At 35.8% G+C, this 18,205-nt stretch overlaps 1 protein-coding gene across 3 annotated transcripts in view; it reads right to left on the reverse strand.

Moving 5' to 3' along the window:
- Positions 1-567: 567 nt before the first annotated feature.
- Positions 568-18,205, reverse strand: part of LOC149807387 (ribitol-5-phosphate transferase FKTN-like) — a 48,707-nt gene continuing 31,069 nt past the window's right edge. For all 3 annotated transcript variants that reach the window (XM_089966140.1, XM_089966131.1, XM_089966124.1), the window contains exons 6-8: positions 17,713-17,846; positions 15,888-16,012; positions 568-4,859 (exon numbers count right to left, since the gene is read on the reverse strand). In XM_089966140.1, coding sequence (XP_089822266.1) covers positions 4,646-4,859; positions 15,888-16,012; positions 17,713-17,846 — 473 coding nt within the window. In that variant the 3' untranslated portion in view covers positions 568-4,645. The remainder of the gene's footprint in view (positions 4,860-15,887; positions 16,013-17,712; positions 17,847-18,205) is intronic.

The raw sequence follows: 18,205 nt of genomic DNA on the forward strand, positions 1-18,205 counted from the left end.
AAAGAAATGTATAAAAACAATAGGGTATCAGACTACGACTAACGAATCACGTGACAAAATCACTTCCTTTAAAAACACATTGCAATTTGTTTAGATGCGTATAAAATTGTTTTATCAGTATTGTAGTTGGCAACATGAATTACTTACTGCAAAAAGATAACATGTCATCGAGGAAAAGAAAAATTTTCAGTTTAGAAGAGTAAGTGAAATTAATTCACCTGACTGAAGTGGGGGGGGTCGAGGATCCTTGCAGAAAACTGATGTCGGAAAGACTCAGATGAACAATATTGTGAAAGATAATGAAACAATTCTGCAGAAGTGGGAAGGTGAAATGGACGGAGAAAGGAAGATTGTTTGAGCCAGGAGACATTTGTATCCTGATTTGAATGACAAGAAAAAGCAACAATTTTGTCAGTTGAATTGGGATATGACAACTTTAGCGCAAGTAACGGATGGTTGCACAGATTTCAAGTGCAACACAATATTAAGTGTCCTGTCCTTAGTGGAGAATCAGCTGATGTTAATAATGAAGTTGTCGAAGATTGGAACAAAAGACTAAACGATATATGCAGGGAATATGACAGCAAGGATATTTTTAATTGTGACGAGACTGGTTTGTGTTTTAGACTGTTACCAACAAAGTGACAGATGATGTGATCTGTAACATAAAAACTATATCAATGGTTATTCATAGCATTCTTTTGAAAATGATGACACAGTTTGTTTTACATTTATTTCACAACATGCATGTGATTTTTTAATGAAAATATTAAATGTTTAGAATTAAATGTATTTGTGACTTTCTTCATATGTATTTACTATTCGCATTTGTCATCCCCTCTAGAAAGGCCACCCTCATTATAAGACCACTTCCCTGCTGCATTAGGGGTGGCTTTAAAGAGGGGGACTACTGTAATCTTTACGTGTTCTATAAAATATTTAACATATTTCGTACCATATCCTGCTGAAAAGATGCATCTAGTGTATGAAAATAAGAAATTAGGGTGCATCTAACATTGTGTCCTTTCCTGTCAGAGTGTACATTTAGGCACTTTAAAGGTCTCAGCTACAGATGCAGTCCACTCCATTTAAAAACAAACATCACCCCAATTCATGGAACTTAACACATTATGTGCTGATATAATTTTCTCATCAAAATGTGTATTGAGTAGAATTACAAAAAGACAAATGGCATGGCACCAGCAAGGTCATTAGTTAAAAAAAAATCAAAAAATTCCTTGACCTGTTGATATCGTGTAGAATTTGATGTAAATTTTGTTTTTTTTTTATGTAATTGTTTTTTTTAGACATACCAATATCTAAGTATAGGTCTTTACTTAGTTTCTTTTTCTTCAAAAAACTAAACAGCAAGGTAGCATTCATTTAGGCAGATGTGTTAAGCAGCATAATGTAAGATATTGACCCAAACAGCTTATTTTCTTTGTCACTCATCTTAAAAATATGTGAGGTGGTACATAGAATATAGATTAAAAGATGCATTTCATTAATGATTACTTCAAAGCAAATTCACATAATTGATGAAGCTATTATATACATTATAATAGGGATGTTATACAGTTACTGGCTTGTTTTTTTTAAAGCTTTGAAACATGAAATTTGCCATTGCAAAGAGGAAGCTATTATGTGTATTTTACAGCTCAGTAAAGCAATGTATTGAGTGAAAAAAAAGTGTCCTATTGTCCTTGATTGTATACCACAATTTAAAAACCTCCCCATGTGCAGACGTTGTTTTGCTGAAATCACTAAGAGGAAAACAAAATGTTGCATAGCTGTTAAGCAAATTCAGAGTAATTTTTATGAAAGCTATAAACAGATTATAGATGCATTCAAGCAACTTGAGGGGTCCTAAGAGCTTTGTTACAATTCACTGTGCAACAGTAAATGTCAAATTTAACTAATGTCTTTTTAACAAACTTACAGCCCCATCACTTGAAAATAGTTTGCCATGGGTTTGCAGTCTGCCCTCAAAATGAAGTTAGATACATAATAATGTACCAAGTTTAAACTGACATGCAGTCAAACCTGTCATAATGGCAACCTGGTCAGTGGCCATTCTAATCCCCCCCCCTGCATATTTGCTATATATATATCATGTAATCAGCAGTCACCTCTCTTTCACGTTCAGTGGCCATGTGTTTTGTAACCAAGCAGTGGTTTCACCTTGCTTCAGTGGTCACTGGAGTGTATCAGCAGTGACCATTCCAAGTATGTAAATTAAACTTCTTTTGTTTGATGAGCAAGGTATGGTATATATAATGGGATATTATGTGCACTGATGTTTAAATGTTTCATATTCAATTCTAATGAATATTCCAGTGAAAATGTCAACATGTCAGCTTTATAAGCAAGGCAGTTTTTAACCTTTCTAGATATATACTTCACTAGTGATATACCTTATGGTTTAGTAATCAATCTCCTCTGACCCTTCCTACTCTATATTTAATATTTGGACATTTATGCTGGGGTATATGGTCTGAGTCAAATGCCTATGAAAACAGTTGGAATTTGCCACCACAGTGTGCTGGTGGCATAGGTTAGCCATTTACAAGTGGGTCTAACAAACTGAAACAATTTTACAATGAGTTTTACCTGCATGGAAAATTTTCTGAGAAACTGTGAGTATTATAAATGTCACAATGGTCAATTTTGCCCTTTCCCATGGGTGACTGCTGTAGACAGGTTTGACTGTAGTTGTAAGCATTCACAGGTGCATTACATAGCTTTGTTATGTGAAAAACTTGAGTTTCATATAGTATCCTGACATATAAATGTGCTAATTGACCTGTGTGAAGACTTAGAGTATATTCACATTGTGTCCCATTACATATATTTATACATGAATCATGTATGTAAAATATTCTAAAATATCATAAAAAATTTAATCTTGCCCCATGCACACTACACTCCCAGAAATATAAATAAGCATCATATAAATAATGAAAATGCGCATAATATAACAAGCCAAAACCTAGTCACATAAGGAATTCATGTACAGTTTTAGTCTGTGTAATTTGTAGCCATATTTACTGATATATCACAATGTAATAGGACCCAGACTGTCTGATTCTGGTGCTACTACAGAACATGTCTGCTAATTGGGTACTCCATGATCTTCACTGAAGTCAAAGTATACAAATAATTGTCTGATTCCAAGACAGTATCCGTACTGAGGTGGCTCACAAAATCGATGAAAGACTACTGCAAGCTGCTTAAGAAAAGGCTATGTTATTTTTTATAAAACTTCGTGTTTTAATTCTAATTCAGACAAAAATATCAGCTAGCAAATGAAGCAGCAAAAGATGCAGTGGGTTTTTCTCCCAACCAAGTTGTATGCACCACTTGAGTCCTTGCATGTCCAAAAAGTTGCAGCAAAAATGGCTTAGTAAATTCGAATGGCTAATTAAAGATGAGGATGGCAGTAAGCAATGTCAGATTTTTTATTGAAGCATCTGATCCTAAGAAATCTGATCAAATATTCACTGGTTGCTGTAATTATCAGAGAAGTGGATGTGTATGACACCAGGCATGTAAAGACTATAAGATTGCCCAATAAACCCTTGCTGGAAAAAGATATATGGCTGCCACAAAAAAAGGTTATTACATTATGGTAAGTTCTGTTACCTGTAAGCATTATCTATCAACTTCTAGACTATAAGACAATCCTGAAGAAAATTAAGACAAGAAACAAGTGCAGTTCTTTGATAATGATTTTTTAAATCAACAGCAAGTCAATATAGTAATTCATCTGAGCTGCAACAATATTTAAATTTGATCTAGACAAAGTAAAATTATTACTCAAGATTAAAACAGATGAATTTTGTGGTACATTAACAGATCCCTGAAACTGTGCATGCAACCCCAGAAAATGGTTTTTGAGAGTAGTGTACGTGCATGTTATAATGACGTGTCTTTGAATTTCTTGAATAAACAAGAAATAGGTAAGGATATCTGCAATCTGTTTTTCCTAAATGATCCCAGTATCTGAGTTGGTAGGACCAATGAACCCCACTTTTTGAATTTCTGGAATGAGCACCAACTTCATATTTATGGGAGTATTGATATTTTTATTGCATGACAAAAGGTTAAATATGATCCCCAATCATAATAAGCACCAACTAACAACATGATAACACTCAATTTAATTAATGATATTTTTAACCTATTCCAACAGGATTTTGATATTATGAAAGATTTTATCTTGTTCAATTTTCTAAAAAACTTTTATGATAGTTAATGAACTGCAGTAAGTATTAAATAGTGATGAAAAATTGTAACTTATAAAGGTTTTTAATGGACATTAGCATAAAATAAATATCATCAAACATGTTGCAATATTACCTATGTATTCTGCAACAACAAAGCAATACATAACTTGGGGTAAGTATTAGGATATGTGTTGTACTGAAATGTATGTATTGTAACAACACAGCAATACACACCCTGAGTAAGTAATGGGATATGTGTTGTAATGAAATTTATGTAATGTGCTATGTATTACAACAACACAGCAATACACAACTTGGGTAAGTATCATGATATGTACTGGGACCTATGTATTGCAACAACACAGAAATACACAACTCCTGTGAAATAACAATGCAAGTCCAAAATAGTATTCCCTATTTCAATACACCTGAATCACCGATTCCCACTCATCTTTGGGCCAGACTCCATTATTCCTGACATTTGATGGACTTGCCTTCCAATCCCACTCTTTAACTGGTATAAACCAGTTTGGACCATAATTTGCAAGAATGTATTTTTCTGTATCACAAGGCACTCGAACCTTCAAGTCCAGGAATATGGTCCAGCACAGTAAGAATTTAGGAAAAATATATCTGAAAATAAGGGAATATGTATTCCTTTAATGGTCTGAGAAATAATTCCTAGAGAAGAAAATTAAATATATTTTTATTGCAAATAAAAATATTGTACCGTATTTTCCGGCGTATAAGTCGATACTTTTTGACCTGAAAGTTCGGTCTTCGTCTTATACTCCGAATCGACTTATATATGGATTGTGTCATTGAAATTGCATCGACTTATATATGGATTACAGTATCCGGTATGCTATTGACATTGCTCTATAATCGGCATAATCGAAAACAGGTCACATAGAAGTACAAATGCATGTTAAATTACTATGTCAATAAATTGTCATAAACTAATATGACTGCGTTTATATTTGTAAGTTTTGTCATTATTTATTTTGCATTCTGCGTGTTTTTTCTTATTTCTCAAACATAAAATAAAAGAAAACAATTTACCGTACCAGTAAAAACTTCACCGGGCCGCATAGCACACTTACGGTCTATACTCTATAGTGTACTGTACTAATTCAAAGCATATTGTTTGTTCCTAAAAAAAAAGATATGAAATAACTGGTCCATTAATATTTGATTTTCCAGTATAATGTTGGACACACGTAAGCAATTACCGGCATAGCTTTTTGATTGATCCAATTGATCCTACAAAGGGATGTAATCCATATTAACTCGAGCGTTCTATGATTATTTATAAAATAATGTAGATCATGCATTCTACTGAATCCCCCAAATCATATGTTTCTAATTGTATTTGACAAAGTTTCTCAAATAAATTAGGTTTAAACTACACTAAAATCAGATATATAGATGGACTACCAGTACTCATAGATCATCAGTGATCCATGATTTTTAGTTTCGCAATTCAGTTTAAAGCAAATTGTAATGTCAACACTTCACCTATATTCATTCTTAACCAGCTGACGATTCGGTGTCTCTCTTTGATTATACCGGTTGCTGATAAATTGGTCTTTGGTTTCCAGCAACAATCAAAGCCAGTTGCAGCAATTGTTTAGACCTTGATACTGGCTTTAGCTACCGATACTAGTTACCATATTGCGGGTACCCCATTGTTCTTTATCATTAATCCGCATCAATTACGCTACCCGTTTTTAATATCAATGGGATTAAGTACAACAGGAAATGATGCCCACTCCCTTCTCTAGATGTAAATAATGAATTTAGCCATGGGCATTGTTTTCATTGCTATAGTACGGGCACATTTTAATGAGTTCGGTATATTTTGATCAATCTTTTCAGTCATAATCATTCATATAAATATCCCTGTACAAATCATACAACTTATCTCACAATGCCTCCCGTCAAATCACGCAAGTCTTACACAGCGGCTTTTAAGGTGGAAGTTGTAAAGTACGCTGAAGAGAAAGGTGGGATTTCACAGATATGTTAAAGTATAATAAAAAGTATTTTTATTTATTTTTTGTTTGCAACTTTTGTTTTCTGTCTCCTCATTTTATTCACATTTCTGATTTCCCTATGAATTGCCTTATTTCCCTATTGTTAGCCTCACTGAGTTTATCTCATCTGTTGAATCTTGCACTCAAGACTGGTTTCAACTGGAAGGAATAATCATAGCATGCACAGCCACGTGGCTCTTGTTGCAATGGATATCATAATTAAAACAAATATGGATTAAACTAAACTAAAATCAGATATATTGTGAGCGCACGCGTGCTTGTGTGTGTGCGCACGAGAGAGAGAGAGAGAGTGAGAGATGAAAAAAATTGTCCGTGTACAAGATCGTTCTTTTATTCAGGGCGGTTTTTATTTGTAGCTTTTGCAAAGAGAAAAAAGACGGTATTTTGAGTTACCTGACAATTGTGATAATCCTCATGTATTACGAGCCTACTATATTCCATTATCAATAAACACCTCTAAATCAACAATTCATTCTTGTTTTAATTATGATGTACATTGTCACAACAACCACATGGCTATGCAGTGTTATTTACATGGTAATTAAACATGCTTAGCGCTTTGGCTATAATTGAAACCAAACTGAGGGCAAGAATCGACAGAATAGGTCAAATCAGCGAGGCTGCCAGTAGGGAAATGAGGCTTTTTTAGGGAAATGAAAATCTGTCAACATTTTATTGAAGTCATTGTCCATACAAAATCTGTTATAAGGACAAGAGATCATACCCATTACTTTGTATTCGAACTCGCCGATAAAGATATTAGTGGGGTATATCATTGAATAGATTAGTAATAAAATGTTAATTATATCCAAGTCCAAACAAAACAAACACTTAAAAAATAGTATATGTGTATATATATATATATATATATATATATATATATATATATATATATATATACGAATCGATTTAACGGAGTCCTTGACTTTCAAACTTCCGATAGAAAATGACAAGTTTGTATAAGTTACGTTCGTAACTACAGGTAATAAAATGAACTACAACATGGATGTGCTTTCAATTATAATAAAACAAGCATGGACTGTTTATTCAGCTGTGTCAATTGATAACAAAATATAGCAGTTCAGAAGTAAAATCACAAGCATGTTAGCATCGGTAATGCAATTTCACGATTGCCGGTAATATGGAATATCATACAACGATACCATCAATATTCATGCAACCGGAAGTTACTAGTATAAAATACAAAGCCAAGTTATTGACCTGGCCTCATCTTATACTCCGAATCGACTTATATATGGACGAAGGATGGAAAATTTACAAAATTGGTCAATTCGACTTATACTCCGCATCGACTTGTAGGCCGGAAAATACGGTAATGAATAAAGAGATTAATACAAGTTGTACAAAGGAAATACAGTTTAAAAGACACTGGCACTCTGAACTCAGGGATTAAGCCAAGAAGAATAACTGTGTTAACCAATCATCTGTAAAAGGGTTCAAGTTTTACAGCTGGGTTCACACCATGACAAATTTTGTGCAAGTAGATAACTCAATGTTGAACTTACTTGCTTACAAATTATGATATACTGTTAGTGTACAACTGTGCACAAGATATGCATGTAATGCAGGGTGGGCTTTAACCAGCAATGGATTGTTAACATATCTAGAAACAGTCTTGAACTTGCAGTTGCTAAGGCCAAGCTCCAACATTATTTTCTAACAAGGTCAGTAAGAATTTCAGAGCTACTGTAATAAAGACTAGCCAAATTAAACTCTGTCCTATGTTTTTGCACATGGTCTTTGGTGACAACATTTCTAGGATAAACTGCCAGCAATGGTTGTTTAGAACGACTATAGCCAACTTCTCAAAAATGTTCCATCAGAACACTCATGTTGATGAACTGATTACACTTTTGCCATGTTGACATTTTTGCAGAAAACTTGTTATAAAGTGTCCTTTTTTATGAATTATATTACTCTGATAAGACTGCACATGAGAACATCACCACAACAAAGAAAGTGTGAGGTGATGCTTTACTCATTTGAATATCACATGATGTTTTGTGTTCACTGATGATTTCTAATCAGTGACATCATATTAGAGAAAAATAGAGAGATGCTCTCAGGATTTTATCCTAAGGGGGTATTTCCCACCTTGTCCCAAAAATATGGGGGGGGGGGGAGTAGAACAAAACTGAGGGGAGGAGCAAACAGCCATACTTCATTATTTACATAACACTTCAATATCCATCTCTCTTTCTTCCTTGTCCACTCTGTAAGACCCCTCTTTAAAAGACGTTGCCTCTAGTTGTATAAGCATAAACCTGTTCATTATTTCTCAGCTGAATTGGTTTCATATCTGTGTATGAATATTGTTCTCTACTGAGAACACCCTTTCACAGCTCACAGGGATTTTTGACTAACATAAGCTCTGCCAAAGTCCAACTTTCTTGTATTAGCACTCTATTGACTACTATGCTAGATTTACTCTTCCGTAATGCTGTATTAGGATTTTAAGTCCATTAATTCCATAGTCTACTTGTTTAAACACAGGTATTTTAATAAAATAAACATCTTTACTTTTAATTTCATTTTTAGAGTCTTATTTTTATTAGATTTATAGTAACCTTTATATTAGGGCTATATAGCTTTGTAGCACATGATCTGCTGGGCTAAATTTTGACTGGGAAAGAAATGAAAAGTGCACTCTACTTTTAAATTGTTTGGATTTTAATTTGGCTTGTTTGTCTGCCTTCTCTACATTTAATCTTGAAATACTGCTGAAATGAGGGGTTTACCATCATGCCATCTGTTTTGGTCCATCCACCATGTAATGTTCCATCGGATTCGAATTTAACGCCATTTTGGGGGGTTCAAAGTCACTCACTGGCATATCCCTTAATACTTTCCCAGCTCATATAATCTGATATTCTTCCTGACTTTAAAAAAAATTGCCTTCATTACTATGATCAGTCAGCATTTGCCGAACTAAATTGACATTTATAGATGAACAACACTGGTAATCAGCCACTTTAGGTCTTTTTGAAAGCCTGTATTATAAACAAGCATTTGTAAAACTTCCTTTATGCTAGGTTCAAACTTGGACACAATGCTTGTTATGGGGCCCAATGTGCCAATCAAATTTAGCTTAACAACCATTCATGTTAAGCCGAAGAAACCAGATATGTCAACAGTTATGATAAAATACATGTTGCAACAAGTACTTCAATATTTTTACCATTTCTCCAAGTACTTTAAGGGTAGACAGATGAATAAAGCCATATACTGCGCAGAGTACATTTTCATATGTGCAACTTTAAATTAATTTGCAGGAATTCTTGTGCATCATCATTTTCCAATTGTGTGAATTCATACAAATATTGTGTCAATCAAGCGATTGCGCAACCTGGGAGCATCTCTGAATATAGATTTATTCTATAAATATTTCAAAGCTCAAGCAATTTTTCTACTCATCGCAACATTATAAATTATGAACTGTGTGTTTTGGTACAATAATGAAGAGAGCATTTTGTTGTATGTTTGAGACTTGATTGAGTTACTAACAGAAAAGACAAAAATGTTCACATGTATAAATAATGACCAATTAATTTTTCATGCAAACAGAAATGAAAGCAAATAATGAAAAAATGGTATCAATTTATCCAGATTACACAAGTATTGGTATATAGACTTAGTTTTAAAAATGATAAAAAATATGATAAAAAAATATCTGATCAGCAGTATAAGTTTACAGTAAGAACTGTTACATTAAAACATATATGGGACCCAGGGAATGCACTTTGAAAGTGGGGTACTCACCCATAGATACAATTTAGAATTTTCTTATCATTTTAATATGAAAACTGTGAATCAAAGCACTCTGGCATATATTTTTTTAAAACTGCCTTCCCTGTGTACCATGTATGTTTAAATGGAACAGACCTAAGATGGGAGTTACAGACCAAAATTAAATTACTTCTGAATGTACTATATTTATTTTTTTGCCCAAGTACAAACTGTACAGACCCAGATTTGCAATCACATAATATAACATTGCAACTCACTCACGCAAATAAATTTCAAGATATTTTTACGAATATACATAAAACTGTCAGAGATATGGAGCTAAATGCAAAATTTTAATGTCACCAGTGAAGCCCAAGAGTTAGGCCACTGAGCTAATTAAGTTGGCAGTGAGACGTACTCCCCTAGTTTCACAATGATAAATATAACAGTGTGATAGAAATGGAATCTTCAAAACTTAACAATAACACCTACGCCTACAGTAAAAACAATGATAAGACACAAGCAAACCAATTTTTCCTAGCAAAATATGTTTCTTTGAAAATACTTACCAAATCACAACACCTTAGGAGAACTACTAAGACATCAAAAATCCAGCCCTCCTAGATATTACTTTTTAGCTAAAGGGAGCTAAAAGTTGTCTGCCAGCCTATTTGTTGGTCATGTAGAGTAATCTCCCTTTACATATTAGACTTGGCTGCATCTCTATGAATGTAACAGGGGAGGCTGTGAGGGTGTATGTGTATTATGATTGGGTGAGTATTTTCGAAGAAGCATTTTACCCAATCATAATACCTTAAGAGAATAGGTAAGAGGTGAAGGGAGGTACATCACTTTACCCCAGATATACCATATCTGGTCCCCTATGGTACTGAGATGGCTTCTAGGTAACCGGACAGAGGAGACTCCATCTGTCGGGGCATGGCTACAAAAGGGAAAAAATTCCCCCTGCCACCCCACTGCAAATACAGTAGAAATCAAGAAGCTGTGTCTTAAGAAGCTGTCAATAAATCTGGAAGGGTTACCTGTTGAGCTGCAGATATAGGTTCATGCGCTTGGGTTATTTACCTATATGCTGAGCATATAACCCTGTTACTCCAGGATGTGATATTCTGTTCTGATTGATACTCCAATCCTTTCCTGAAAAGCAGAAAGAAGCATGATCTCCCTCGATTCAACTGCTCGTTTGTATTAAAGAATCACCTGAAAGCCTGAGTGATTCTCTCCATGACTGGTTGCTAAAAAATTTAATTCTGATGGCCTGTTTGAAATGATCCCGACGTGAAGGTTCGGGGCTTTGGATGAGGAAACAACTGCATCATGGTTGTATGAGTAGAAAGGAAAACCAGAACTTTGCCGGGTTTCCAATGCAAGATTGATGAGGTAGTTAATCTACAACTCCTCCTGACAGTGGTGTGATAAGGATGAGGCTACAGGCTGATTCCCTTGCTTTCTGTAATCAGAGGTGTTGGGAGGTTGGTCCAATCCAACAATAGGGCGTCCACTGCCCAAGCTGTTGGGTCTGGACGGGAGAGGCAAAGGATGGGGTTTTGGCATTCCCAATTGTCGCAAACAGGCCCACCAATGGTCAGTCCCACTGGATACAGATCTGAGTAAGAATCAAGGGATGGAGAGACCATTCCTTCTCTACTAGGCGACAGTTCCGTGATGAAGGGTCGGTCAGTGCATTGAGGAGTCCTAGGATATGGTGAACCTGTATGACTTGTTGATGACAACAACACTTCAAAAAGTACCACACCATGATGCAAAAGGTCTGATGACTGGGGTTCTTCTTGCTGCTGGAGATAAATCACCAATGAATGATTGAGTTCCTCCTTGTTATTTGAGATAAGTCCCACACCATGATGCAAAAGTCTGGGGACTCAGGTCCTCCTTTTTGCTGGAGATAAATCACCACTGAATGATTGAGATAATCCTTGTTGTTAAAATAAGTCACCAATGTATAGTTGTCAGACAGAATGAGAACTCCCTTGCCATCTAAATATTCTTGCCCCCAATGAAAGGCCTTCACAATGGCTATCCTCTCCAGAATTAGTGATATGAAGATGTCTTTCCTGCAGAAAGCATGCATCAGTGGCACCCCAAAATGATGGTAGTGGGCAGGCTCTCCAGTTTTTTGTACTTGCATTGGTACAGGCTGTAATCTCAAGTGGGTGGATGCATAGATGCATACCTGGCATGAGCCAGGTTAGGTTGCTCCCAATTGCACAAATGGTACCTCAATTGGGTGCAGATTTTGAGAGGATGGTTCAGTGGGCAAAATGAGGACTCCATTTGTGCAGAAAAAGCAGTAGCAATGCAGTAGAAGTCGACCTAGGACAATAATGTCCACTACAGCATGTAGCAAACCTGACTCTGTTCAGAGTGAATTCTTCGAAAGTAAGGTGCTACCATGGGTCATTTCAGTGCCTGATCCTGAGGGAGACAAACCTGGTGCCTGTGAATTTAAGTCCATACCTAGTGTGAACGAATTTTTGAGATGCTATTTGGTAGAATTTTTCCTTGTTGATGAGAAGTCCAGATTGGTAACAAGGGCTATCATGACTGGTTAGTGCTAACTCACTGATGCTGCAGTATGTTGTCTGGGTAATTTGATGTTGCCACCACAGCATTGGTTCGGACATGTGCCATTACTCAATTTGTCGGATGAGGGAAGACCCCAGGGCCAACATTGAGCCTCAATTGGGGTGCCCTGAATGGATATACGATGTTGTAGGTGAATTGCAGGAATGTCCTGGGAGTCTTGTGAATAGAGGCATGAAGGTATATGCCTTCTAAACCCATAGTGATGGCAAAGTCTCCCTCATGAATATCATTCAAAATGCACTGTGATATTTCCAGTGGGAACCAAGGGGTGTGGATAAATGGATTGAGGGTGCTTAGGCCAATGCCCAGATGTAGAGAGTCATTTGCTGTTGGGACCAGAAAAAAGGTGTGGAATGAATGATAGAATCCTCTCGGTGCTATATCTGCATGGATTGCAATTGTTTGAGCTTCGTCAGGACGGCTTGCAGAGGTTCATGTCCAATGAGTGGCCCTTGATTCCTTTTGTTGATTCACCGTACTATCCATGTATCAACACTGTGGTTGCGGAAGGGGGATAAATGTGTCTCCTTGATGGCTTGTTAGCATACTTCATCCATCGGGACATTAAACAGAAGGAAGAAGATAAAGGACATGTTCTTAACTTGAGACTGACTCCCATACATGCCCCGAGGTATTATGAGTGGGAGAACATAAGCTATGTTCCATCGGTTGGAAGATAGCCTGAGAGATCAACAGTACAACAATGCAAGACACTTACCTGACAGAGACAACAAGGTCTGTCGCTCACTGAACTCGTAGAATATCCTAATTAGAAAGCGAAGCAACATCTGTTGAGGCATGAGGATCTACTCATGGTATCATGCTGAATGAGTATCATGAGGAGATATGAGTTAGACTGGTCCCTGCACATGTCTGCAAAAGTTGGTTTCGATGTAAGCCCAGACTGTTATTGACTGAGCTCATAATATTGATGCTTGGCCCTTCATGATCCCTAGTATATGGTCTAGGCTGGTCACAATGGAAATAGGCCATCAGTGTGAGGAGGATATAGTCAGGATCATTAGCTGGAATGGGTTAAGGTATATTTGATCCATATAACCTGTCCGTATGTCTGCTGAATGCAGGGAAACTTGGCTGTTAGCTTTATCCCATTCTGAAGGAGGAATCAAGTCAGACCCTGAGGCTGCAAGTTAGAGGTTTGTTCAAAAAATGACAAGTCCTGTGGTGGTGACTTGGGTGCCAGAGCTGTTTCCAAGCGTGTCAATGTCTGGCGCCTTGTGGCTAAAGGTTAAGTTAAATTATCTCCCTTGATCAAATAAAGATTCATACTGAGGGAAAAAAAATCAGCATGCAGACTGGTGATGTCCTCAGTCTGAGCTGTATGAGCTTTGCCCATAGTTCTAATCTGTAACACAAAACAAAGCAAAACACAAAGCTGTAGCCCCTGCACCTGTCTTTGAATGCAATGTCTGTGCAGATCTAAATCATTAGAAGGGTGACTCAGAAATTGGTAAGTCTAATAAAGCAAGGAAGCATACAGGTAAAATCTAATGACAAATACCACCTGTTTGTAAATCTGTCTGCCTTCACATTTGATGTTTGAATACCATGTGGGCACATAGCTATACCAAATGATGGTTACCTGGAAAAAGTGATAGCAGAGGATGCATGGTGTTCCAAGGCTAAAAATACTGTGGTAAAAGAACTAACCTTTATATACAAGAAAGGACAGAATTATACATGTATACGGAGTTTCTTAGAGCATAATGACATGACACGTGTAAATAATAAATAACTAAATGCTCAATAAATATGATTTAAAGCTTATGCATATAAACATGACTCAAGGGTCACCTATAGAAACATGCATGAGCAGGAGGTGACTGAATAAACCATGTAGAGAGAGTTGACCTGTACTTATGTCTACATTACATACAAAAAACCTTCACGTAAAAGAGAACTGAGGCACCATTATAGAGATGTACACAGCAGGTGCAAAAAAGTCCATTATGATGCAATACTTGAAGAGAAAAAGGCCTGGAAAGCAATTGTGCAAGTAAATACATTAAAGTTGGCACCCAGAATCTACAAAAGCCTTGGATAGCAACTTGCCAATATGTAGCCATTTGTAAAGGGATTGCCAATATATAGGAGTTATAGAAGCATAAGAGACTTGCATGTATAAAACATGTACAGCACGAAATGACTGAAATCGCTTAGGCTCCATGTGCAAATACCTAAATGTTTGATGAGTACAAAGTGTGACAACTAAAGGTATAACTTTGTCATGATAGAAAGAGAGAAAAAGTTGGAAATATAGATGGAGTAATTTTTCCTTAGAAGTGAAAAACTCCTCCAACTTATAGTAATATATCTTTCAAGTAGCTTCTGGCTTTCAAGAAATCTCTTGTGATGAGAGTGTACTTCTTGGCACAAGCAGAAGTAATAACTGGGATATTCTTACACACTGAAACCAGGTTTTACATGTAAGGGGAGATCTCTTTGCCCAACCAACAAATAGGCAGGCAGACAACTTTCAGCTCCATTTAGCTAAAAGGAGTATCTGAGAGGGCTGGATTTGCGAGTTAGTGGAAGTTCTCCAAAGGTATTATGATTGGGTAACATATCTGAAGAATAAATATACTTTGAGTAATTAGAAGTCACTATTTCATCATAAACATTCTGTCTGAAAAACCATGTAAAAATTTACGTTACAGCACTTTCAAAAGCTTTAATATGAAATTTTAATAAAATCTTAACATCAGCACTGACAACACCATTGCTGCCCAAGAAGTAATAAGTATATGCCTTGCTAATGTGTTGCTATCTGATAATACAGATGAAACTATAACATATGCCTACTGCTAGTTGTACATCAACAGTGAGCACTTTCACAAAAAATTAAAACTACAATGATCATAGCTACTGCTCTGGTGGCCTTGTGGTTAGAGTGTCCGCCTTTTATGCAGGATTTTGCGGGTTTGAACCCTGCTCTAGTCATACCAATGACTTATAAAAATGGTACAACAGATGCCTCGCTTGGTGCTCAGCATTAAGAGGTTAGTGTTAGGACTGGTCAGCCTGGTGTCAAGATAATGTGACTGCATGGGAGAGGATGCTACACGTCTGTGGCATGATGCCCAAGTGCTAAACATCACCATAAACTGCCACACTGCAGACATTGTAGTGATATGACTGAATTTTTTTTTTAAAGCTACATTATAAATCCAAATCACACATCACACATCCTGATCATAGGTGTTTTTCTTACTTGAACTTTCTGCCACTGCTAGCCTCTGTTCCTCCATTCCATTGGTAACCATTTTCCTCATAGAAAAAGAAAAGGTCCAGTTTAATATCTCCAGCTTGAAAGGACAGCTCATAGCTGTCTGACATCTAAAGAAGCAAAATTTGCATTTTAATATTTTTCATCATTAAATATCAAACTAGAAACTGTTTGTAAAAATGTATGCTGCTACTACTAATGTTGTTAATAATCTGCAGACCAAACAAGGAAAAAATTTGATATTTTTGTTGCTATAATGACCATAAAAATTCATTTGCTCACCTAAATAGGCATACAAACATGCACATAACATTTCATTTGTCAACCTCGAGTAGTTGTGCTAAAATAGTAAAGGTCTAAAAATTTCAACAAGAGACCCAAGTGTAACTGATACTACTTACATAACATATTAGTTGATCATTTCACCAAGCAGGCTTATACAGTAATGTTAGAACACAGCCTATGTAAACTATCCCCAAATCTTGATATCATTATGTTGTTTTAAACTATTTTACCATAATCTGATCAAAATTAATTCAAAAGATAAGACATAATTATTATGCATAGTCTCTTGCTCATAATTACCGTCATCCAAGATCTTTAAAATTTAAGGTTATTAATGAAGCTTTCTCAAAAGTTTAAAGTACAATTTAGAGTTGTTGTTTTTCTTAAATTTAAGGCTGAGTTTTGTGTAACCCAAAATCCAATGTACCTCAAAAGTCAATACAATGGTTTATTTCCCTTGTTTTCCTTTTAATGAAAACCCCATGCTGATATGACCATCCACTCAGGAGTAGTGATTACAAGATTTGCAAGATGGCTGCGGCCATATTGGACATATGAACAGTACCATTTTCATTTACAACCACAAGACCTTAGGAATAATGTGTGTGCAAAGTGCTATTTTTCTTTCAGCTGTAATGACTCTAACCTTTGACCTTTATTGCCCAATATGTATAGGCTTCTTCCTCATCCCAAGTACAAGCCATCTACAAAGTTTGATCCATGTCTGTTAAGTAAAACTTGTGTTCCTGTATGGAAACCATATTGCTCTCTTTGATCATAGCCACCTAGAATATTTGATCTTTTTACCACCCAATCAGTAGGCTTCTTCCTTATCCAAGTGCTAGCCATCCACAAACTTTGGTAAAGGTAGATGTCACTGTACAAGTGAAAAAATAACAGATGGGTGAACAGATGTCATCAAATTATATTCTCTACCTTTTGGCAGGAGTATAAAAATTGAATCCCGTTTACTTCTTATTTTTACTGAGTCTGAAAAGAGCCAAAGTTTGTAACTTTTAGAAAGATGTTAAATAATGCAAATCAAACTTTACTTTTCTTTAGTCCAAAACTTTTGGGAAACACATCTTTGAAGTAAAAATATATACCAAAGTAGATTTCAATCCAAACAGTACTCCTAAAGATACTGAATGGGAAAATGAATAATGGACAGAAAGGATGGAATGCGATAGGAGAAATGGACAAAAGTAAGATTATTTGCTCCCTCAACAGATATGGAAGCAACACACAAAATATGTAAGGTAAAGATTAATGTATTTGCTGTCCCTGTATCTTTCCTACTTTTAAAAGAATGAAACAAATTAGTGACAACCTACAGAATTTGTACAATCAATTTTAAAACAATATCAGGGCTAAATAGTGTATAGAAATACTTATAGCTTACATATTTTCTTCCAAGTACTAATTTCAATATTTAATTAATGTGAGTATTTCAATTAGGAAATAAAATACCAGAATATTACATTTTTCAATTTCAGTCAATAACCAAAGAAAAAACTGTACATACCTTACCAAATAAATGCTTTAAGAAAAAACCTCCTGTTTCAAATGTGGGAATGATCTTTTCTTTGTAATCACTTATCTGGATTCCAAAGTCAACATCTTTGCTATGGGTGATGATATCACACTGTCTAAACCAACCTAGGGGAGACAAACTAATGTAAATATTACTACTGACCTATTGCCAATACAGAAATAACAACAACCTACTCTTTAGCATAACACATCACATATATCATTTATGTTGCCACTTACACAGCGTGAAATAGTGTTCACTGAAAATTATTTTAAGTTATAACAATCTGAATTTATATATGATATTTAGTGGCAGTCTGATAGGTGACAGAAAATAGGCATCAATGTCATTAAAATCAGCCAGTGCACCTGTAAATCACACCTTTGCCAGCTGCGGTACTGGTCAGTGGTCGATAGGTTTCAGCATGTTAGGGTTTGAATGGCAAATGGCAATACATAAAATACACACAAAGTTGTTATCCTTC

This window comes from Sinohyriopsis cumingii, chromosome 1 (genome assembly GCF_028554795.1).
Source record: "Sinohyriopsis cumingii isolate HCF-2022 chromosome 1, ASM2855479v2, whole genome shotgun sequence".
NCBI lineage: Eukaryota > Metazoa > Mollusca > Bivalvia > Unionida > Unionidae > Sinohyriopsis > Sinohyriopsis cumingii.